At 41.3% G+C, this 23,978-nt stretch overlaps 1 protein-coding gene across 1 annotated transcript in view; it reads right to left on the bottom strand.

Moving 5' to 3' along the window:
- Positions 1-23,978, bottom strand: part of CHEK2 (checkpoint kinase 2) — a 39,086-nt gene that overhangs the window by 13,041 nt on the left and 2,067 nt on the right. Inside the window, exons 3-8 of the mRNA XM_065889509.1 lie at positions 23,460-23,787; positions 14,829-14,953; positions 14,563-14,710; positions 11,594-11,684; positions 8,854-8,962; positions 5,977-6,030 (exon numbers count right to left, since the gene is read on the bottom strand). Of these exons, the coding sequence (XP_065745581.1) occupies positions 5,977-6,030; positions 8,854-8,962; positions 11,594-11,684; positions 14,563-14,710; positions 14,829-14,953; positions 23,460-23,781 (849 nt within the window). The 5' untranslated portion in view covers positions 23,782-23,787. The remainder of the gene's footprint in view (positions 1-5,976; positions 6,031-8,853; positions 8,963-11,593; positions 11,685-14,562; positions 14,711-14,828; positions 14,954-23,459; positions 23,788-23,978) is intronic.

Genomic DNA, 23,978 nt, shown 5'->3' with positions numbered 1-23,978 from the left:
ATTCAGCTCCAAGCAACTGGCACCACAGGGCACCCCATGTGGAAAGATCCTCCATTTTCCAAGAGAAGAGGGAAATTCCAGTTTCATACGAACTCTACAGCACATCTGTGGGGTGGAAGAGAGAGACACACACACACATCTTTGGCTCATAGTTTGTGACCTCTGATCAATGCTGGGTGCATTTGCTGAAGAACAACAGAGAATAGTATTGTACAGTTTAAAATGCATATTTAATAGAATGATTTTATACTTGGAAAACACACCTATTGTTTTCGTAGTACAAATGACTGACAGTAAAGCTAGTGGTCAGGGTAGAAAAATGATGTGGTGAGTATCTATTAGGGACATACACTCCCACCCAGCAGAGAAGAGGGTTGTGGTTACGTCTGAATTAAAGGGAAGGGCTTCCCTGGTGGCGCAATAGTTAAGAATCCACCTTCTCATGCAGGGGACATGGATTCAAGCCCTGGTCCGGGAAGATCCCACATGCCGTGGAGCAACTAAGCCCGTGTGCCACAACTGCTGAGCCTGTGCTCTAGAGCCCACATGCCACGACTCCTGAAGCCCATGTGCCTAGAGCCCATGCTCCACAACAAAAGAAGCCACCGCAATGAGAAGCCCACGCACCGCAACAGAGTAGCCCCCACTCGCCACAACTAGAGAAAGCCTGTGCGCAGCAACAAAGACCCAACGTGGCCAAAAGTAAATAAATAAATTTGTAAAAAAAAAAAAAAAAGAATTAAAGAGAAGAGAGCTGTAAGATTTTTACTTATTTATTTTTGGTCACAACCTGCAACATGTGGGATCTTAGTTCCCCGACCAGGGATCAAACCCATGCCCCCTGCATTGGCAGCCTAGAGTCTTAACCACTGGACCGCCAGGCAAGTCCCATAAGATTTTTAGATTTTAGATTAAAAAGAATAGCAGGAAAAAAAAAAAAGAATAGCAGGGCTTCCCTGGTGGCGCAGTGGTTGAGAATCTGCCTGCCAATGCAGGGGACACGGGTTCGAGCCCTGGTCTGGGAAGATCCCACATGCCGCGGAGCAACTGGACCCATGAGCCACAACTACTGAGCCTGCGCATCTGGAACCTGTGCTCCGGAACAAGAGAGGCTGCGATAGTGAGAGGCCCGTGCACCGCGATGAAGAGTGGCCCCCGCTCGCCGCAACTAGAGAAAGCCCTCGCACAGAAACGAAGACCCAACACAACTAAAAATAAATAAATAAATGAATTTAAAAGAAGTCAGGAGACACTTTCTTGATGGCATCATTTGATCTAGTTATACCTGAAGCCTTTATGGACTTTGCTATTAACAAAAAAAAAAAAAAAAAAAGAATAGCAAAACCTGCCAGAGTGATCTTGCTACAAAGCAAATTTCATCACTTCCATCGCTGATTAAAATCCTCCAAGTAGGGACTTCCCTGGTGGTCCAGTGGTAAAGAATCTACCTTACAATGGCAGGGGACACAGGTTCGATCCCTGGTTGGGGAACTAAGATCCCACATACTGTGGGGCAACTAAGCCCACACGTCCCAACTACTGAGCTCAAGCACCTCAACTAGAGAGCCTGTGTGCCGCAAACTAGAGCCCATGCGCCAGAATGAAAGATCCCGCACACCTCAGCGAAGATCCCACGTGCCACAACTAAGACCTGATGCAGCCAAACATAAATTAAATAAATAAATAATAAATAAATCTTAAAGAAAACAATCCTCCAAGTGGTATCTCCCCATGATGAACTGTTAGACAGTGGTGAATGAATGCCCCACAGCCTCCCCAGCACGATGGATCTTGGAAATACAATGCCGAGTGGAAAAGGCAAGTCTCGACAGACATCAAAGAGTATGAGGTAGATTTAATTGTATGGGCAAAGTTTTTGTTGTTAAATTAATGGTGAGTTCAAAGGTGTTCACTTTATTGGTTTGCTTTATAATTTACACTTATTTTACACATGTCAAATATTATATAATTTTAAATTATTTAAAGGAAGAAAGGGAGAAGAGTGAGAAGGAGGAAAGGAAGGGAGGAAGACAAGAAAAAAGAAATCCTTTAGCACCTTGCTGCCTAGAGGCTAAATTCCAACTTCTCAGCAGGGATTAGCAAGCCCTTCAAGACCCAGTCTCGTCCTGTCCCCACCCACCACCCCAGCCTCATCTCCTGCAACCTGTCCCAGAAATCCTCCTTTCCAGGCCACCAAACTCCCGGCCCACCTCAGATTCTCTCCCTGTGTCACACTTTTGCTCACACTACCCTCTAGGCTTGGTGATCCAGCCTTCTGGCACACTTGGCCGCAGGCATCAAGCCCCATCTCAAATGTCCCCCTTGGAATTGAGATCCACACTTCCTGCAGTGGCTCTAATCTGTGTTGCCCCACGAGGAAACTGACACCCACCACAAGTCTCCTTTCACTGCATGGGCTGAGTCAAGTCTTATTTATCTTTCTGAGACCAACACTCAGCAGAGCAGCTGGCACACAGGAGACACCCATATGCTGCCCAGATTAATACCATCAACATCAATAACAGACACACCACCCACTGAGGGTGAGCCCTGCCAGCCACATTTTGGTCATGGACTAAACAGCCATGGGGTCAGGCTGAGAGCAAACCATTCCCACCTCTCCTTACCTATGATCATATCATAGTATACTTGGCTCTGCATGACCATTTGTTATTGTCACAATAATGGAAACACTGAATATGCACTGTAGTATTACATTAAGAGGAACAGAAAGGAAAGGAGAGCTGAAATTCTCATATAACAGGAAGGCAATGAGCTATTATCATTAATAAACCAAGAGAGAGCAGTTTATGTGTATTATGTAGAAATACAGAGGTAAGTTCTTTAAAAATCACCCCGATGTTCACTGCAGCACTATTTACAATACCCAGGACATGGAAGCAACCTAAATGTCCACCAACAGAGGAATGGATAAAGAAGATGTGGTACATATATATACAATGGAATATTACCCAGCCATAAAAAGGAATGAAATAGTGCCTTTTGCAGAGCTGTGGATGGACCTAGAGACTGTCATACAGAGTGAAGTAAGTCAGAAAGAGAAAAACAAATATCATATAATATTGCTTATATGTGAAATCTAGAGAAATGGTACAGGTGAACTTATTTGCAAAGCAGAAATAGACTCACAGATGTAGAGAACAAACTTATGGTTAGCAAGGCGGGACGGGGAGGATGGGATGAATTGGGACTGACATACATACACTATTATGTATGACATAACTAATGAGAACCTACTGTAGAGCACAGGGAACTCTACTTAATGCTCTGTGGTGACCTAAACGGAAAGGAAATCTAAAAAAGAGTGGATATATACACGTATAGCTGATTCACTTTGCCGCACAGCAGAAACTAACATAACATTGTAAAGCAACTATACTCCAAAAAAATGAATTTTAAAAAAATTCTTTTAAAAAAAAGCTGAGGGTTTCCCTGGTGGCTCAGTGGTTCAGAGTCCGCCTGCTGATGCGGGGGACACAGGTTCGTGGCCCGGTCTGGGAGGATCCCACATGCCACGGAGCGGCTGGGTCCGTGAGCCATGGCCACTGAGCCTGCGTGTCTGGTGCCTGTGCTCCACAACGAGAGGCCATAACAGTGAGAGGCCCGCGTACCGCTAAAAAAAAAAAAAAATGCTGCAAGAGTTTTAAAATGCAGGGAGGGAGATGCATGTGATATTTTGATAAAATGAAAAGCAGAAGAAAAGACACACACATGGAAAAGGAATAGGAGATGAGAGGAAGGAATGGAAACTGCTTGGTCTGCTTGGTTTCATCACTGGCAGTGCCCTTCTGGGAATGGGTGGGGCTGGGAGCTGACAGAGCAAGAACAGGCCCCCACTAGATGGAGCCATCATGGGCTGTCTCCAGTCCCCACTATCTCCAGGGCCATGGGCTGCAGCTGTCATAGCTGAAAGTGTCTCTCAGAAACCAGAAGCCACCAACCCAGACCCTCCACTTAGGTCCTACAGGGCAAAGGGTAGGGAATTACTGATCATGTCATTCCCCTAGTGTGTTCCCTGTGCTGAACCTTTATGAGCACATCTCATTCAAGTCTCACACTGACCTTTGAGGTAAGTATCCTACTGTCTCCACTGTACAGATGAGGGAATAGAGGCTCTGCAAAGTGAAATGACATGCTCAGAGCAAGGATGGGAACCCAGGTCTGTCTTCCCACTACACTGAAGCCACATAAGAGGAGGGATGACCAAGTCCATCTGTGCTCAGTGCCCGGAGCCTAGAAAACAGGCTGGCACAACAAACATTTGACAATTGATAAATCAACAGCGGACTCCAAAGGCCAGGGTCTATTGGACTCTGCTAGGCTCTACTCATTGTCCCCAAACATCAAAACACACTCATGAGCCCATCTTTGTCCCCAAAGATGTCCCCAAACATCAAAATGCACTCATGAGCCCATCTTTAATTCCCAAGGGCTTCCAAGTGCCCCTGTAAATTGCCAACAAATACCTCCAAAGATCTCTTTTAGGGTTTTAAATTCCTCTCCTCTGAAGCGGACATTGGATTTGTATAAATGTTATGTTTGGGGATCTTCTGACATCAGAGAAAATTCTCTGAGGATTCTAAGTGTTTATCTTTAGGGGATGTTTGAAGCAACACCACCCCAGAAAATTAGAGGGCTCCTCTCTTTAACGAGATTCCAGATCCCATGGAAAAAGGAGGTGAATGCAGGGAAGAGGAAGAAGTTGCAAGGGCATTAGAAGAAAGTCAAGCAGGAAGGTCAGCCACTCACATTCTTATGGGTTTTCTGATCCACCACGAGTTCTAAAGGAAGCTATTGAATTACTGTGTCCCTGTGATGTTGTTCTTAGTTTCTATTTGCTGTTAGGACAGTCTGAGCAGGTCAGAGAAGGGAGAAGAAACCTTTTGTTGTTTGGAGGTTAAGAACCAGAATCAGACAATCCTTAGCTGGACAGACTGAAGGTTTCATTTCAAGTTTAACTCCAGCGCCTACCTAGCTCAGGACTGCATGGGGGCCCATGAATTAATGACAAAACAGAAAGAATAAAAAGGAAGATGGGATCAGTCCCACTAGTACAACTTTCTCTTCTCACATCTTTAGGTTCTTTCCATTGAGACAAGGTCATCACTACACAAAAAAGACAAGAACTATTTATACTCAATGAGGCCACAGGCACCATTTAATCATCCAGGATGTTGTCGTACTTATTGGATTCATTTGATTTATTCCAACTGAGGTGAATGGAAATCGGCACCATCAAGAGGTATTTAGAGTTGTGAAAATTTCAGGTATAATTAAACGAAATGTATCAAATGAGCATTGTCTCCACAAACATAATCAGTTGATCAAGCACCCATAAGACATTATATTTAGGAGACTTACTGTGTCTTTTGGTCCAGAACTAACTCAGTGGAAATATCACATAATTGTTTAATCATAAAAATCTTTATAAAGTATTGTCCTTTCACGGGGAGCGGGAAGGGTAAGCTGGGACAAAGTAAGAGAGTGGAATAGACATATATACACTACCAAATGTAAAACAGATAGCTAGTGGGAAGCAGCCGCATAGCACAGGGAGATCAGCTCAGTGCTTTGTGACCACCTAGAGGGCTGGGATAGGGAGGGTGGGAGGGAGACGCAACAGGGAGGGGATATGGGGATATATGTATATGTATAGCTGATTCACTTTGTTATACAGCAGAAACTAACAGAACATTGGAAAACAATTATACTCCAATAAAGATGTTAAAAAAAAAAAAAGTATTGTCCTTTCAAAATTTCAGGGTAAAGTTCTTCCCAGCTAAATGATAGCTAAACACATGCATGCATGCATACACACACAAACACACACGTACACACACACAATTAAGGAACCCAGGTTAATACTAGCTTTATTACACTGAAGTGCTTTGCACTCTCCCCATATTTTGACATAAATGAATTTAAGTATGGGTCATTTTTTATGGCAGTACTTACATGATTTAGTTTTTTCAAAATTTCTATTTCTGTTTCAACATTGAGTGCTGGATCCTTTGAAAAAAAAATAACATTAGAGTTTATTAGTAATAATGATAACCAATATTCAGAAAATATTTACAGTTCAATTTAGCTGAGTAAAGGCTGCCTGGACTTCCCTGGTGGCGCAGTGGTTAAGAATCTGCTTGCCGGGGCTTCCCTGGTGGCGCAGTGGTTAAGAGTCCACCTGCCAATGCAGGGGACACGGCTTCAAGCCCTGGTCCAGGAAGATCCCACATGCCGCGGAGCAACTAAGCCTGTGCGCCACAACTACTGAACCTGCGCCCTAGAGCCCGAGAGCCACAACTACTGAAGTCCTCGCACCTAGAGCCCGTGCTCTGCAACAAGAGAAGCCACCACAATGAGAAGCCCGCGCACCGCAACGAACATAGCTCCCACTCACCACAACTAGAGAAAGCCCACGCAAGCAACAAAAGCCCAATACAGCCAAAAATAAAAACAAATAAATAAATAAATTTATTTTAAAAAAAAAAAGAGGTCTTCCCTGGTGGCGCAGTGGTTGAGAGTCTGCCTGCCGAGGCAGGGGACACGGGTTCGTGCCCCGGTCCAGGAAGATCCCACATGCCGCAGAGCGGCTGGGCCTGTGAGCCATGGCCGCTGAGCCTGCGCGTCCGGAGCCTGTGCTCCGCAATGGGAGAGGCCACAACAGTGAGAGGCCCGTGAACCGCAAAAAAAAAAAGAATCTGCCTGCCAATGCGGGGGACATGGGTTCGAGCCCTGGTCCAGGAAGATCCCACATGCCGCGGAGCAACTAAGCCCATGCACCACAACTACTGAGCCTGTGTTCTAGAGCCCGCGAGCCACAACTACTGAGCCTGCATGCCACAACTACTGAAGCCTGCCTGCCTAGAGCCCATGCTCCTCAACAGGAGAAGCCACCGCAATGAGAAGCCCACGCACCACAATGAGGAGTAACCCCTGCTCGCCACAACTAGAAAAAGCCCTCGCGCAGCAACGAAGACCCAACATAGCCATAACTAAATTAATTAATTAATTGATTAAAAAAAAAAAAAAAAAAGGCTGCCTGAGTTCCAAAGTCAGCACTATTCATACAGAGAAATCAAGGTGCAGAGGTGGATGAATTACACAACTCACCTAAAATCACCCTACAAAATGCCTGGCAAATAGTAAGCATTCAATAATGACCAGGCTCTATGCCAAGCTCTTTATTTAAAAGGGTCATCTCACGTAAGCCTCATGATCCAAGTGAACTGGGTTCTAAAAGTATCCCCGTTTCACAGATGGAACAACTGAGGCTCAGAGAAAGGAAGCCACTTGCTGCAGTTCCCACAGCCAGAAACAAAGTGTGTTTCCACTGTTCTCACACTGACCTGGTAAGCTCTGCTTGTCTCATCAACTGAGGAATTGCTTACATTCATAAAAATGATACAACAAACAAAAACCATAGACAAGAAGGTATTCAATTAAAATGTGTAAAGAAAACGTCAAGTCACATTTCTAATAATAGAGCAGACCCAGGTTCCAATTTCAAGTGCAAGCTGAGATATTTACTGAGACTCTAAGGAGAGGAGGCTTCAGGGTAGCGAAGCTGCTCTCCGTTACAATTCCAAAAGGATGACTCGAGTTACTCAACCTCACGGGCTACACCCTCCACAAGCAAAGAGGATATAGAATTACATATTTATGTAAAATGGACTTCAGCGAAGAAACCCAGATGTTTAATTTTAAAAACGTGCCTCTTCCTGTAAGCCGGTAAACTTATTACCAAATCCGGGTGTACTCTGATGATGGAGAGGTCTAAAGAGTCCGATAGGATTTGAAAGATGAAATTAAGAAGTAAAATTGTGCTCCAAGTCATTAAGAATCTGGTAGGTTATTTTCTTCCCCCCAAAATGGGAAACAAATCCAGAATCACAGGGGAAAGATCTATAACAATGTGAACACTGAAAGGAAATTCCTCTTGCTGTGTGAGAATGGCATTGTCTAGGGAGAAAAAAAAAAAAGAAATTGATCTTTAAAGAATGTTAGAGTATAATAGCCAGAAACAGCTGGCCACAAAGGAAAACGTGATTAGAGGCTATGTTTTACATTACTTTGTTGGGTCATGTGTTGAAAGACAAATACACTTGGCCACTTCAGCAACGCATAAGCGTGTATTACAGAAAATGTAATAAAATGGTTACCATATAAAGAGACTATTAAAATAATTTAATTAAGATTTTTAAAAATCTATAAACATGAAGGTATTCATTGCCACATTATCAGGAAGAGCAAAGAATTAGAAATTACCTAAATGACCTAACTTATCTAACTGATCAACCAGATCAATGGTTGAATAAATTATGATAAATTGGTGAAACAGAGACTCGATCATCAAAAAGGATATATTAGGGAAAAGTATATATATTAATGTTTATGTGAAAAAGCAAAATTGTATACACAATATGATCTCAACCATCTAGAAATAGAAATTCATAGGAACAAAGACTAGAAGGAAGGAGAAAACTGAAAACAGCTGTGGGGTTACAGTGGTGGGGATATGGCTGGATTTTTTTTTCTTCCTAATTTCCTTTCATTTATTGTAAAAACAGTCTTGTAACAACTTGGAAGGGGGAAAAAAAGCAAAAACAAGTTCCTGCTATGTGTATTATAATGTATAACCAAATATTTTTGGAACCAAATTATCTATAAGTAAGTGTTTAGATTAGTTGAATATACTCAAAAATTTTCAATGTTCTTTGATAAAAATTCTGAGCAATAAATCCTTCCTGACATTGAAAATCACCACTCTAAAATTATTTGGGGAAGGTAAGAAGTGTTAAGAATGACCAAACGGCCACAAACAAGGGTACTTACTGCCTCTCTCTCGGAGCCAATAGCAAACTTCCTTTTGCTGATGATCTTTATGGCTACTTTCTTACACGTCTTCCTCTCGAAAGCTAGCTTCACCTCACCACAGGCGCCACTACAGGGAAAAACACAGCAAGTGACGTGACTGTCAAAATGTTTTTAATCCTGAGACCCACCACTCCTGAACTGGCCTCAACCATTTCAAGTTAAAAACAGCCCATTGTCTCTGTTTTCAGAAACCTCACCAGTGTAAAATGTCAAAGGCATAAGTGAATAGGGACCATCCAGCAACACTGAGTCAGCTCCAAATGCCACTTTTTGAGCTGAGTCATATAGACTTAGGTCTTGCTGTCACCCCAGACTGTGAAACTCTCAGAAACACACTAAGAACAAATCAGAGAGAAATGATTTATCCCAGGGGCCAGAGAAAGACCAAATACAACCAAGTCCAAGTTAAAAATGAGTGCCTGAAACAAGTAATAGTAAACAGCAACTGCAAATGAATTACTTTCACTGATCCATTTCTCTTCTTTCTTATCCTCTGTCTTCAAAGGAAGTAGGTAAGCAGTTGATGCCATGAATTGCACCCAAAATAAAATCACAATACATAAGAAACCAAAAGTGCACCATGAATCTGCTTGCAGCAAGCTCCTGAAGATTTACAATTAATTGGGATGCTAAAATGGAGGAGGACTGCTACCCAGGATGACACCCAGTACAGTTAATCAAGCATCAGTCACCCATTACCTGCCGCAAGTAGACTTTTCTAACCACTGTGGGTTGGGGGATGGGGTGACGGGGTGGCCAAGACATCTTTTTTACTATGTATTGTGTATATACATAACAAAATTTGCCATTGTAATCATTCTTTTTTGTCAATCCTATTAACATGAACAAAAATCGCGTTTTATTTTTTTTGTTTTGTGGGTTTTTTTTTTTGCTTTATCTTAAAGATTCTTTTTTTTTTTATTGGTGTATAGTTGCTTTACATGCCATTATAATCATTTTAAAGTGTACAATTCAGTGGCATTAAGTACATCCACAATGCTGTGCAGCATCACCTCTATCTAGTTCCGGAAATTTTTCATCAGCACAAATGGAAACCCCAAACCCATTAAGTGTTCACTCTCCTTTTTCCCTGCCCCCAGCCCCTGGCAACCTCTAATCTGCTTTCTCTCTCTATGGATTTGCCTGCTCAGAATATCTCGCATCAGTGGAATCATACACTATGTGGTCTTTTGTGCCTGACTTCTTTCACTTGGAATGTTTTGAAGGTTCACCCATGCTGTAGCATGTATCAGTATTCCATTCCTTTTTATAGCTAAATAATAGCCCATTTTATGGATATATCACATTTTGTGTATCCATTCTTTTGTTGATGGACACTTAGGTTGTTCCCACCTTTTCGCTACTGTGAATAGAGCTGCAGTGAACTGTTCGTGCACAAGTTTTTGTTAAACATCTGTTTTCAATCTGGGGGGTATATACCTAACAAGGGGAATTACTGCGTCATATGGTAATTCTGTTTAACTTTTTGAGAAAACATCAAACTATTTCCTACAGTGGCTGCACCATTTTACATTCCCAACAGCAGTGCATAAGGGTGCCAATTTCTCCGCATTCTCACAAACACATGTCACTTTCCATCTCTTTATTATGGCCATCCTAATGGGTGTGAAGCAGCATCTCATTGTGGTTTTGATTTGCACTTCCCTAATGACTAATGATGCTGAGTATCTTCTCAAGTGGTTTTTGGCCATTTCTGTATCTTCTTTGGAGAAATGTCCTTTGCCCATTTTTAAATTGGGTTATCTTTTTGTTGTTGAGTTGTAAAAGTTCTTTATTCTAAATACTAGATTCTTATCAGATATATCATTTGCAGTATTTTCTCTCATTTTATGGCTTGTGTTTCACTCTCTTCATAGTGTCTTTTGAGGCAGAAGTTTTAAAATTTGACGAAGTCTAATTTTTCTATTTTTTTCTTTTGTTGCTTGCGCTTTTGGTGCCGTTTAAGAAACCACTGCTGGGACGTCCCTCGTGGTGCAGTGGTTAAGAATCCGCCTGCCAATGCAGGGGACATGGATTGGAGTCCTGGTCTGGGAAGATCCCACATGCTGCAGAGCAACTAAGCCCATGCGCCACAACTACTGAGCCTGCGTTCTAGAGCCCGTGAGCCACAACTACTGAGCCCACATGCCACAACTACTGAAGCCCTCACACCTAGAGCCCGTGCTCCTCAATAAGAGAAGCCACCTCAATGAGAAGCCCACAAACCGCAATGAAGAGCAGCACCCCCTTGCCACAACTAGAGAAAGCCCGCGTGCAGCAACAAAGACCCAACGCAGACAAAGATAAGATAAAATTAAAAAAAAAAAAAAAAAAGAAATGCAGTAAATGTTTCTTTATGGAAGGTAATGAAAATGTTCTAAAACTGATTGTGGTAAAGGCTTCACAGCTCTGTGAATATACTAAAAACCACTGAACTGTATATTTTTTAATGGGTGAATTGTATGGTATGCAAGTTATATCTCAATAAAACTGCTTTTAAAAAGTTATCACCAATAAAATTTATAAAGAAAAACTACTCAACTGATCATTATAAGTCAATAACATATCTATCACAAATAAATACCCTACAAATGTTATGAATACATAATGAATGCCATAAAACCAGGAACAAAAAACTAACCAATGACAAAACTTTAGAAAGAAATTAAGTGCAAGTTCCATAAGAAAAAAAAATTACCTTCCAAGAGTTTTGGACATGATGTATTCGTCTCTTAATTCCTTGGGATAAACTGACTGATCATCTACAGTCAGATCAAAAAATACAAAAACTAAGGAAAAAATGGCAGAAATAGGTCTCATTAATCCATTTGATAAAGAAAAGATAAATGGTCCTATAACTTAGTAAACATATGGAATATAAGACAATCATTCTTAATTCCATTTAATATCTAACCCCAAAGAAATCATTTAGCTAGGCTAATGCATGTCGTGAAACCCTTGAAAAATGATAACAGACAAGCTTCATTCCACAATGGAAACACACAGCATCATTCTCACTATAATGCAGGAAACTCACACATAAATGCTATTCTTATTCTTTGACCTCAGAACAGTTATCAACTGCACAGGCCCAGAAGCAAAAGGCAATTAGTTTGAATCTAGAAAATATGTTCTAGGCAAGTAAATATCCCAAAAGAATCAGGCCAGAGGTCACATACTAGTATTATCTTCTCTCAATCATTTCTACCTTTACCTAGCTGGTATTTTATAGTGCAAGCCACCTTGAACTTACTTGTAAAATTAACTAAATAACTTTCCAAAAAAATCCCCTTTATTTCTTCATTATTCGGCCTGTAACTCAGAAAAAGAAAACCAAAAAACTGCTCATTTCATAATTTAACCATCCATTGGGCCAAACCTGCAATCAGTTATCAAACATTCCAGTTCTACAAAGTGGTAAATTTTCAACTGCCTATAATATCTGGAAAGAGTGAAATTTGTTAAGACCCTTGAGTTTCTCAGATTTCAGGTGATGGGTCTTGACCTCCCTGGAGTAACCTAGAGATCCAGTCTCTGGCATAAATCTGAACCAGCTCAACATGCTTCAATCCAGGCTGGTCCCCAGAAGGCAGACAGCTGCCTAATGAATGAGACCTACTGGCTACCTAGGATACAACCATTCCTCCCTGCTTACTGATACTGATGAACCTAGATGTTACAGTGACACCTGAGAATCAGGGAATTTGAGGGGCTCTGGAGATGTATTTTCCCAAGTGTCGAGGTCTACTTCAGGGGCTGTAAACTCAGTTGCCTACACAAGCCAGGAAGGTCATACACACAGGTAAGGCTGGAGTGAGTGTAAGATATGGAGCAGTGGAGACTTGAACAGGAAAACATCATCCATCTAAAGGAGGAAGCCTCTACTTAGCACCTGCAAATCCTCAAATTAGGGATAATATGCTCAAGTATGGCCAGATATTCCATCTTTTCAAAGAAAACTGGATTTTCATATTAAAGCACAAACATCAGCAAAGGCCTAAAAGAATGTCAATAGGCTGAATCAGTCTGCAGAGTACCAGTTTTGTTTTGTTTTGTTTTTGTGGTACACAGGCCTCTCACTGTTGTGGCCTCTCCCGTTGTGGAGCACAGGCTCCGGACACGCAGGCTCAGCGGCCGTGGCTCACGGGCCCAGCCGCTCCACGGCATGTGGGATCTTCCCGGACCGGGGCACGAACCCATGTCCCCTGCATCGGCAGGCGGACTCTCAACCACTGCACCACCAGGGAAGCCCCAGAGTACCAGTTTGATCGATTTCCATCACGGCCAGCTTCAGGTCACAGAACACTTTTGTTCAAATAAGAAAAGGTGCCCTTCAGATAGAACAATTAGAAAAAGATGGCACACCACTTGTCAAGTAGAGGACAGGCCACATTTCAGCAACCAGTTGCCCACCTCAACCAGGTGCTCACAAACAACAAAAGCCTGTGCAGCTGCCCTGACTATAATTATCAGACAGGAAATAAAAGTTAGAAAACAGGAGAAACTAAGGCAATCATAAAATGTACTACAGGATGTCCAGAACAGCCATAATTCTGAGATGCCAGTCTGAAGACTGGCTGCATGAGAATCACCTGGGCAGGATTTTTTAAATCCCTGGAACTAGTGGATCAGGATTTATGGGACAGTGCCTCTGGGAATCTATATTTTTAAGGTGTTATCCACACAAACACATACTATTCCAAGCCGCTCAACTCTCAGTTTTGGAAAGTTCTGTGAGTTTTTTTTTCAAATTAAAGAAATGAGAGTATTCCTCGTGTCCAAGATTTCAAAATCACTGAGAGCTATATTTAATTCTGTAGGTTGTTTTTATTCACACCGAATGACAACTGTTCATTTTAGATGTGATATTCATGAAGTTTTAGAATAAATGCTTATAAAATACTACCCGATAATGATGATAAACATCTCCACTTTCAAAGGATAACCACGTCATATTTAAGAAGGTGGAAGGTCTAAATTGAGATTGTTACAGAAAAACCCACAGCCTAATGCCGGGTTATATATAATAGTTCAATAAATATATGCAGAAATTAATGACCGAAAGGAATAAAGAAAGGGAAGAATAAGGAAGGAAGAGAAAAAGAGGGGGAAGGGATGAACTAATGGCCTAAAATAACAACTCATAGATAGCTAAGACAGATGTGATAAAAGTGAATCAATTAATGAATGATAACTAAGCAAAATGATAATTTAAAGCATATGGCTTTAAATAAAACTAATCAAACCAATTAAACCTTAGAAAATCTGTCTTGATAGAACTTTTGATTGTTAAAAAAATGCAACTGGGGGCTTCCCTGGTGGCGCAGTGGTTGAGAGTCCGCCTGCCGATGCAGGGGACACAGGTTCATGCCCCAGTCCGGGAAGATCCCACATGCCGTGGAGTGACTGGGCCTGTGAGCCATGGCTGCTGAGCCTGCGCGTCCAGAGCCTGCACATCTGGAGACTGTGCTCCGCAACGGGAGAGGCCACAGCAGTGAGAAGCCCGCGTACTGGAGAAAAAAAAAAAATGCAAGTAGGATTGAGGTGAATCTTGAATACTAACCTACTTACTTTATGTACCTAACCATACTCTGCAAAGGACACAATGTCATTTTTCCTTTTATACAGGAAGAAAAAATTCCAGTAACCAGAAGATAATAATATTACCTTTATTACTCCATACTGAAAGTGCAATTTCAGAATTGTTATTCAAAGGAAGGCGTCTTCCTTTCCCTACAAGATCTCTATTTACAAAGGTTCCATTCCCACTGTGATCTTCTATGTAGGCGATGTAAGAGTTTTTAGGACCCATTTCCTAAGACAGAAAACATTTTATTTCAAAGTTTTACTGGTGGAGTGTTTCAGTGGGGAGACAACTAAGAGCGATGTCTAGATGACCAGTTCTCCCAAATGTATGAATATTTGCCACCTACTCTGAAGATCCGAAAGTGCTTCTTGCTGTAAGTCCGGTATTTATCGGTTCTTTTCAGCAGGGGTTCATCAAAGCAGTATTCACAGTTTCTATCTCTCCCAAACCAGTAGCTGTCATTAAAACACTCTGTAACACAAAAGCACACCCCAGAGGGCTGTTGAATTTCATGTATCAAACACCTTTAAAAACTGTTCATAAAATCTGCTTGTAGGAAAATAGCCTAAGAAGGCAATCAAAATTATAGATTTGTCCATCAAGATTTTATAAGATTCAAAATCAGTGGGGAGAAAAAAACCAAATATTTCCAACAAGTTTAACAAATTATGGTTTATACATAGCCATGAAATGTAAGCAGTCATTAAAATTCTCAAATAATTTTTAATGACTTGGAAAAATACTTATGATATAATAATAACTTCCTACTTATTACTCTCCTGAGGCTTCCCATCATACTTAGTATGAAATCTACACTCCGCATGGCAGGCTAGATGCTCAGGATCTGGCCCCTGCCCCCCTCCCAACTTCACCTTGTACCTTTCCCCTTGATCACTACACTCAGCTCCACTGGCCTCCTTCCACTGCCCCAAATATGCTGGGTTCAACCTCCCTTGGGGCCTTTGAATTCTTCATTCCCAGTGATTTGAATGGCCATCTTGCCTTTTGTGTCTGCAAATTATCATCTTCCACTCAGCTTTCTGTATAAGCACACTTCCAGCTCACCACCCACTCACCATAATCACAAGAGCCTGTTCTGCTTCCCTCTATAACTGAAAATTATCTTGATTATTTGTATATTGTCTCCGGGCATCCCCCTATTAGAACAAATTCCAGAAGGGCAGCCTTGAGTCTCTTGTTTACGAATACAGCTCCAGCACCTAGGACAATGCATATGGTAGGCAAGCAAAATGTTCACGGAAAGACAGACTAGGGAAAATATTACCAACTCATGCCACAATCAAAGGACTATTTCCCTAATATCTGTAAAGTTGATGGAAACAAACCAAATGTCCTACAATGGATGAATGGATAAACAAATTGTGATATCACAAATTGTGATATTTACATACAATGGACTATTTTTCACCCATAAAAAGGAATAAATGCTAAAGCTAAAACTCATACATCTATAACATGGAAGAACCTTGAAAACATTATGCTAAGTGAAAGAAGCCAGACACAAAATGCCACAGACTGTATGACTGTATTTATATGAAATATCCAGAATAGTTAAATCCATAGATATGAAATGCAGATTGGTGGTTGCCAGGGGCAGAGGAGGAAGGGATGGGGAGTAACTGCTTAATGGATATAGGGTTTCATTTTGGAGTAAAGGAAATATTTCAGAACTGGACAGAAGTGGTGGTTGCACAATGTTGTGAATGTACTAAAGGTCACTGAACTGTTCACATTAAAATCGTTAATTTTAGGGACTTCCCTGGTGGTGCAATGGTTAGGAATCTGCCCGCCAATGCAGGGGACATGGGTTCGATCCCTGGTCTGGGAAGATCCCACATGCCATGGAGCAACCAAGCCCATGCACCATAACTACTGAGCCTGTGCTCTAGAGCCCACAAGCCACAACTACTGAGCCTGCGTGTCACAACTACTGAAGCCTGCGCGCCTAGAGCCTGTGCTCTGCAACAAGAGACGCCACTGCAATGAGAAGCCCACGCACCGCAGCAAAAAGTAGTCCCCACTCGTCGCAACTAGAGAAAGCCCACACACAGCAACAAAGACCCAATGCAGCCATAAATAAATAAATAAGTTTTTTAAATGGTTAATTTTATGTTATGTGAATTTCACCTCAATTCCTTAGTTATATATGTGCACACACCCATTGGTCCAGAAATCCCACTTCTAGGAATTTATCCTACAGACAGAATCATATGTATTACAAAAGGACATAAGGACATATGTACAAGGTTATTCACTATAGCATTATTCCTTTTTTTAAATAAATTTATCTATTTATTTATTTTTGGCTGCATTGGGTCTTCATTGCTGCGAACGGGCTTTCTCTAGTTGCGGCGAGCGGGGGCTACTCTTCGTTGCGGTGTGTGGGCTTCCCATTGTGTTGGCTTCTCTTGTTGCGGAGTATGGGCTCTAGGCGTGCGGGCTTCAGTAGTTGTGGCTCCTGGGCTCTAGAGCACAGGCTTAGTTGCTCCGCAGCATGTGGGATCTTCCCGGACCAGGGATTGAACCCATGTCCCCTGCACTGGCAGGCAGATTCTTAACCACTGTGCCACCAGGGGAGACCTATAGCATTACTCTTATAGCAACAACTTTAATGTCCATTAGTAAAGGGCTAGTTCAATAAATTTATATATCTACAAAAGAAATGGGGATCTTTACATTCTGATAGAAGAATGTCTAAGATACATTGTTAAATATAAACAACAGGTTACAACCAGTGTGTTGTAAATTACAGTTGGTATAAATAATAAAGGGGGGAAAAAGAACACATAGATACTTAGTTGCTTATATGTGCACCAAATATTTCTGGAAGGCTACACAAGAAATCAGCAATCCTGGGAGGTAGTTGGGGGAAAGACAGAAATTGGATGAAGGCCTTGCACCTGTTTTCAATTTTGCACCTAATGCAAATATAACCTCTTCAAAAAGTTAAATTAATTGCTTAAAGAGTTTGCAGTCTAGTTGGGAGACAAACAGGGAAGCAACAACAATACAGCAGGTAGACTCTCGAGGGAAAGCACAGATGCAAGGCTGTGGCAACTCTGCCTGGGACTATCAAAAAGGCTTCATGAGGCAAGACAGGAAGGATAGATTGAACAGCCCTTTGGAAGGCAACATGGCAGTACCCATTACCAGGTAAAGCCATGCCCATTCTATGATCCAGCAACTCAACACAGGCTCTACCCTAGAGAGACATTTGTCCAAATGACCGAGGAGACAAGGACATTCATTGCAGTCTTGCTTGCAGGAATAAACACTGGCAACAACATAAGCACCTATTAACAGGGAAAGGTATAAATGAACCGTGGTATTTCTACTAGAAACCAGGAGCTTCTGGGACAGTTGAGAAGGAAAGGCATGGAGATTTTATCAGGACACCAACAGTCCAGGGATGATGGACAGAGAGTGGAAGGGGAGGCTGCCCATGGAAGAGCCTGCTCTGACCTTGGCTCATTAGAGGAGCCCTCAGGAAAGATGTGTGGAGGAGGGCAGGGACAGCAAGGCAGGAGGCAAAGGGACCAAAACTCTCAGTGAGGCAGTTAGGAGTAAGAACCCCAAGAAGATGGGCCCCTTCTCCAAGTAGTGAAGAATGGGGCACAGTTGAGATGGTGACAGGGGAGAGGAACATCACAAAGAAGACAAGGATGTCTGCTCTTAAAACTTCTATTCTGGGGCTTCCCTGGTGGCGCAGTGATTGAGAGTCCGCCTGCCGATGCAGGGGACACGGGTTCGTGCCCCAGTCTGGGAAGATCCCACATGCCGCGGAGCGGCTGGGCCCGTGAGCCATGGCCGCTGAGCCTGCGCGTCCAGAGCCTGTGCTCCGCAATGGGAGAGGCCACAACAGTGAGAGGCCCGCGTACCACAAAAAAAAACAAAACAAAACAAAAAAAAACACTTCTATTCCATGTAAGAGGTTCAAGCCAGGACAGTTAACAGAGGGAGGGAGAGGGAGATGAAAAGCCAAGGCATCCATATTGGAAAGGAAGAAGCAGATCTATCTAATCCTATTCACAAATGACATAATCTTATATGTAGAAAATCCTAAGGAACCCACTAAAAAAGATTAGCCCAAACAAACAAGTTCAGCAACATTACAGGATACAAGATCAACATTCAAAGACCACTTGTATTTCTACACACTAGCAATGGACAACCTAAAATGAAATTAAGAAAATAATTCCATTTACAATAGCATAAAAAGAATAAAATACTTGGGAATAAATTTAAAAAAAGAAGCGCGAATCTTATACTCTAAAAGCTACAAAACATTGTTGGAAAAAATTTGAAAGACCTATGTAAATGTGCATGGATTGGAAGACTTAATGTTGTTAAGATGGCAAAACTCCCATACTATACAAAATTCCTATCAAAATCCCAGCTGCCTTCTTTGCAGAAATTAACAAGCTCAAACTAAAATTCCTATAAAAAAAGCAAGGACCCGGAATAGCAAAACAATCTTGAAAATGAAGTACAAAGGGCTTACTTACATTTTGCAGTTTCAAAACTTACTACAGGACTTCCCTGGTGGCACAGTGGTCAAGAATCCACCTGCCAATGCAGTGGACACAGGTTCAAGCCCTGATCCAGGAAGATCCCACATGCTGTGAAGCACTAAGCCCATGCGCCACAACTACTGAGCCTGCACTCTAGAGCCCACGAGCCACAACTACTGAGCCCGTGTGCCACAGTTACTGAAGCCCACGTACCTAGAGCCTGTGCTCCGCAACAAGAGAAGCTACCACAATGAGAAGCACGCGATGAAGAGTAGCAATGAAGAGTAGCCCCCGCTCACTGCAACTAGAGAAAACCCACGCGCAGCAACAAAGACCCAATGCAGCCAAAAATAAATAAATAAATAAAAATTTTAAAACTTACTACAAAGCTATCATAATCAAGACAGTGTGGGGGCTTCCCTGATGGCGGAGTGGTTGAGAATCTGCCTGCTAATGCAGGGGACACGGGTTTGAGCCCTGGTCTGGGAGGATCCCACATGCTGCGGAGCAACTAGGCCCGTGAGCCACAACTACTGAACCTGCGCATCTGGAGCTTGTGCTCCGCAACAAGAGAAGCCGCGATAGTGAGAGGCCCGCACACTGCAATGAAGAGTGGACCCCGCTTGCCACAACTAGAGAAAGCCCTCGCATAGAAACGAAGACCCAGCACAGCAAAAATTAATTAATTAATTAATTAACTCCTACCCCCAACATCTAAAAAAAAAAAAGACAGTGTGGTACTAGTGAAAGGTTAGGCATACAGATCAATGGAAAAAAATTAAGAAACAGAAAATAAATCACATTTACAGTCAACTGATTTTCAACAAGGTGCCAACACAATTCATTGGGGAAAAAATAGTCTTTTCAAATGGTGCTAGGACAAGTGGATATCTACATGTAAAATAATCTAGTTGGAACTTACCTCACACCATATGCAAAAAGCAACTGAAAGAGAATCAAAGATTAATTGCAGGAACTAAAACTATAAGAAGAAAAAATAGTGATAAGGCTTTGTAACCTTGGGTTAAGCAATTCTGTCTAGATATGACCCCAAAGCACAAGAAATGAAAGAAAAAATATAAAAATTGGACATAATTAAAATTTTAAATGTGTGTGAATCAAAGAACATCATCAAGAAAGTGAAAAGAAGTGAATGGGGGAAAATATTTGCAAAACACATATCTAGTAAGGGATTTATATCTACCATATAAAAAAGGACACAACTCAAGACAAACAATCCAATTTTAAAATGAGCAAAGATGGGGATATATGTTTATGTATAGCTGATTCACTTTGTTATAAAGCAGAAAATAACATACCACTGTAAAGCAATTGTACTCCAATAAAGATTTTTTAAAAAGTAAAATAAAAATGAGCAAAGGATATGAGTAGACATTTCTCCAAATACATAAAAATGACCAATAAGCACATGAAAAGACGTTTAACATCATTAGAGCCATCAGGGAAATGTAAAACAAAATCACAATGACATACCACTTCACACCTACTACGATGATGAAAATCAAAAGACAGATATTAAGTGGTGGCGAAATGTGGAGAAATTAGAACCCTCATATATTAGTAGTGGGAATATGGAATAGTGCAGCTGCTATGGAAAACAGTTTGGTGGTTTCTTAAAAACTTAAACATGTTTATCCAGCAATTCCACTCCTAGGCACTAAATACCCCCCAAAAAATTAAAAACAGAGACTCAAACAGATACTTGTCACAAATATTCATAGCAGCATTTTTCAAAATGGCCAAAAGGTCCAAATGTCCATCAACAGAAGGGATAAAGAAAATGTGATATATTTATACAATATTATTATTCAGATATATTATTCAGACATAAAAAGAAACAAAGTTCTGATACATGATACAACATGAATGAACTTTGAAATTATGCTACATGAAAGAAGCCAGATACAAAAGGACAAATATTATGATTTCACTTAAATGAAATATCTAGAATAGGTAAATTCAAAGACAGAGAAAATAGGTTAGAAATTACCAAAAGAACTCAATGGGGAAAGGATAATCTCTTCAATAAATGGTGCTGGGAAAACTGAATAACCACATGCAGAAGAATGAAATTGGACCCCTATCTTACACCACTCACAAAAATTAATTTGAAATCGATTAAGGACTTAAACAGAAGAAGTGAAACCGTAAAACTAGAAGAAAGCAAATGGTAATTATGTGATGTGAAGGAGGTGTCAGCTAAGGCTATGGTGGAGATCATTTTGCAATATATAAGTGTATCAAACTGTACTCCTTAAACTTACACAATGTTATATATGTCACTTATATATGTCTCAATAAAGCTAGGGGGGAAAAGAAATTACCAGAGGAAAAAATTTTGGAAATAGATAATGGTGATGGTTGCACAACATTGTGAAAGTACTAATGCCAATGGACTGCATACTTAATGGTTAAAATGGCAAAATTTTATGTTATATATATTTTATCACAATGAAAAGAAGTAAACATTAAAAAATACTAAGGAATAAAGTTTTTAAAGTGCAAGACTTGTACCCTGAAAACTACAAAACACTGTTGAAAGAAATTAAAGAAGACCTAAATAAATGAAAGCTACCCCATGTTCACAGATTGGAAGACTTAATACAGTTAAGATGGGAATATTACCCATATTGATCTACAGATTTAATTCCAGCTGCCTTCTTTGCAGGAAGTGACAAGCTTATCTTAAAATTCCTATGGAAAAGTAAAGAACCATAGTAGTCAAAATAATCTTGAAGAAGAACAAATCAGGACTCACTCTGGATTTCAAAATTTACTACAAAGCTACAGTAATCAAGATTTTGTGGTTCTGGCATAAGGACAGACACATAGATCCATGGAACAGAACTGAAAATCCAGAATTAAACCCCACATTTATGGTCAAATGATCTTTAATGAGGGTGTCAAGACCATTCAAGGGGGAAAGAGTAGTCTCTTCAAGAAATAGTGCTCGGGGGCTTCCCTGGTGGCGCAATGGTTAAGAATCCACCTGCCAATGCAGGGGACACGGGTTCGAACCCTAGCCCGGGAAGATCCTATATGCCGCGGAGCAGCTAAGCCTGTGCACCACAACTACTGAGCCTGCGCTCTACAGCCTGCGAGCCACAACTACTGAGACCGCACTCTAGAGCCCACATGCTACAACTACTGAAGCCCTCATGCCTAGAGCCAATGCTCCACAACAAGAGAAGCCACGGTGATGAGAAGCCCATGCACCACAACGAAGAGTAGCCACCACTCACCACAACTAGAGAAAGCCCACGTGCAGCAACAAAGACCCAACACAGCCAAAAATAAATAAATTTAGAAAAAAGAAAGAAATAGTGCTCGGACAATAGTGCTGTACATTCCCATGCCAAAGGATGAATTTGGACAATACCTCATATCATGTACAAAAATCAACTCAAAAGCGATAAGAGCTAAAACTGTAAATTATTTAGAAGAAAAGATAGGTGTGAATCAATAACAAATAATAACAATAAAATATTATAGCTTCTCTTTATTGAGCAATTACTTTATGCTGGTCTCCCTAACAAGCTCTTTGTGTATGTAATCTTAAGTTTAAAGAAGATACACCCAACTTCACCCTAACTCACCATTTCTGTGTCCCACTCACCATACATCAGCCCTAAGCCTAGCTTAAATATATAGCTTAAATGAGTAAAAATTAGCTTCAAATGCTTACTTCTAAATTTAAAGTTGTATGTATGAATATTGCTATATTATTTCTCCATTTTTTACTGTTTTTTTTCAAGTCATCAAAGTTGCACGTGACATAAAAGGGAAGGGTGAGTGACAAGATACAAAATGGTTCATTAGCCATTCATTTCTTTACATTATTATTTTCTGTTCCATTAATGTCAAGTTCTTTTTTTTTTTTTTTTTGTAATGAAGAGGTCATTTTAATTCAAAACAGAGGAAAAATGCTACTTAAAACATACCGAGAGCAAAGCCTTACTGTTGGAACCAGGTGTCAGAGAGGATGAGTATATTTAAACAGCAAGGTTGGCTATTGTGAGATAAAAATAAGTAACAGGGAGTCAACAAATAACCTTCCCCATTCTGAAACTGTAAAACTGATTCTCTTAAACTGCTGCACCACCAGCAGGAGTTAAGTGGTGAAGTTTCTGTGATTAGATGACAAATGTTTGCAAGCTTGCATGAATCAGCGTTTTTCTAGGGAAAAGATCCACAACCCTCTTCAGATGGACAACACATGGCAGACGCCCAATTAATGTTTGTTGAAAGTATAAATGAAGGGGCTCTACAGCAAGTAAGAGCCCGTGCACAACCCAAAACTGCTTCCTTGGTTCCATCTTTCATCACCTTCAAACTCCAGAATCATTCCAGGAGTGTCTTGAGCTGTCTGTTGCAACAACTTTCTAAAACTGTTTTTCTGAACAAAATATTACAAAGGGTCTTACCGAGATTAGAGAATCCATCCTGAAGGGCCCATAATCGAGCCCAAGGGGCAGGGACAGGCTCCTCGGGTTCTTGGTCCTCGGGAATAGAATAGAGTTCCTGCGTGGACACTGTGTCTAAGGAGCTCAGCGTACCCGAGCTGGAGTGAGAGGACTGGCTGGACGTGGGCACCGTGCTGGTGGAGGAGCTGGACGTGCCCTGGGACTGTGAAGACGAGCCGTGTGGCTGTGAGGAGGGACCGTGGGACTGCGAGAAGCCACCTTGGGACTGCGGGGAGGCACTGCCATGGGGCTGATGACACTCCACATCCGTCTCCCGAGACATCACCACCTCAAAGATAAGTGTCCAACAGTAAGGTGAATTTCAAGGAACAAGACATCGTAAAGGTCAAGAGTAAAGGATGGGTATATTACAACAGCCAAAAAAAAAAAAGATCCAGGATACGCATGCTCTGAAAAAATTAAAATTCTAGGTATTCCCTGGTGGCGCAGTGGTTGGGAGTCCGCCTGCCGATGCAGGGG

This window comes from Phocoena phocoena, chromosome 13 (assembly GCF_963924675.1).
Source record: "Phocoena phocoena chromosome 13, mPhoPho1.1, whole genome shotgun sequence".
NCBI lineage: Eukaryota > Metazoa > Chordata > Mammalia > Artiodactyla > Phocoenidae > Phocoena > Phocoena phocoena.
The sequence above is the reverse complement of the archived record's forward strand: the minus strand, read 5'-3'. Positions and strand labels throughout refer to the sequence as shown.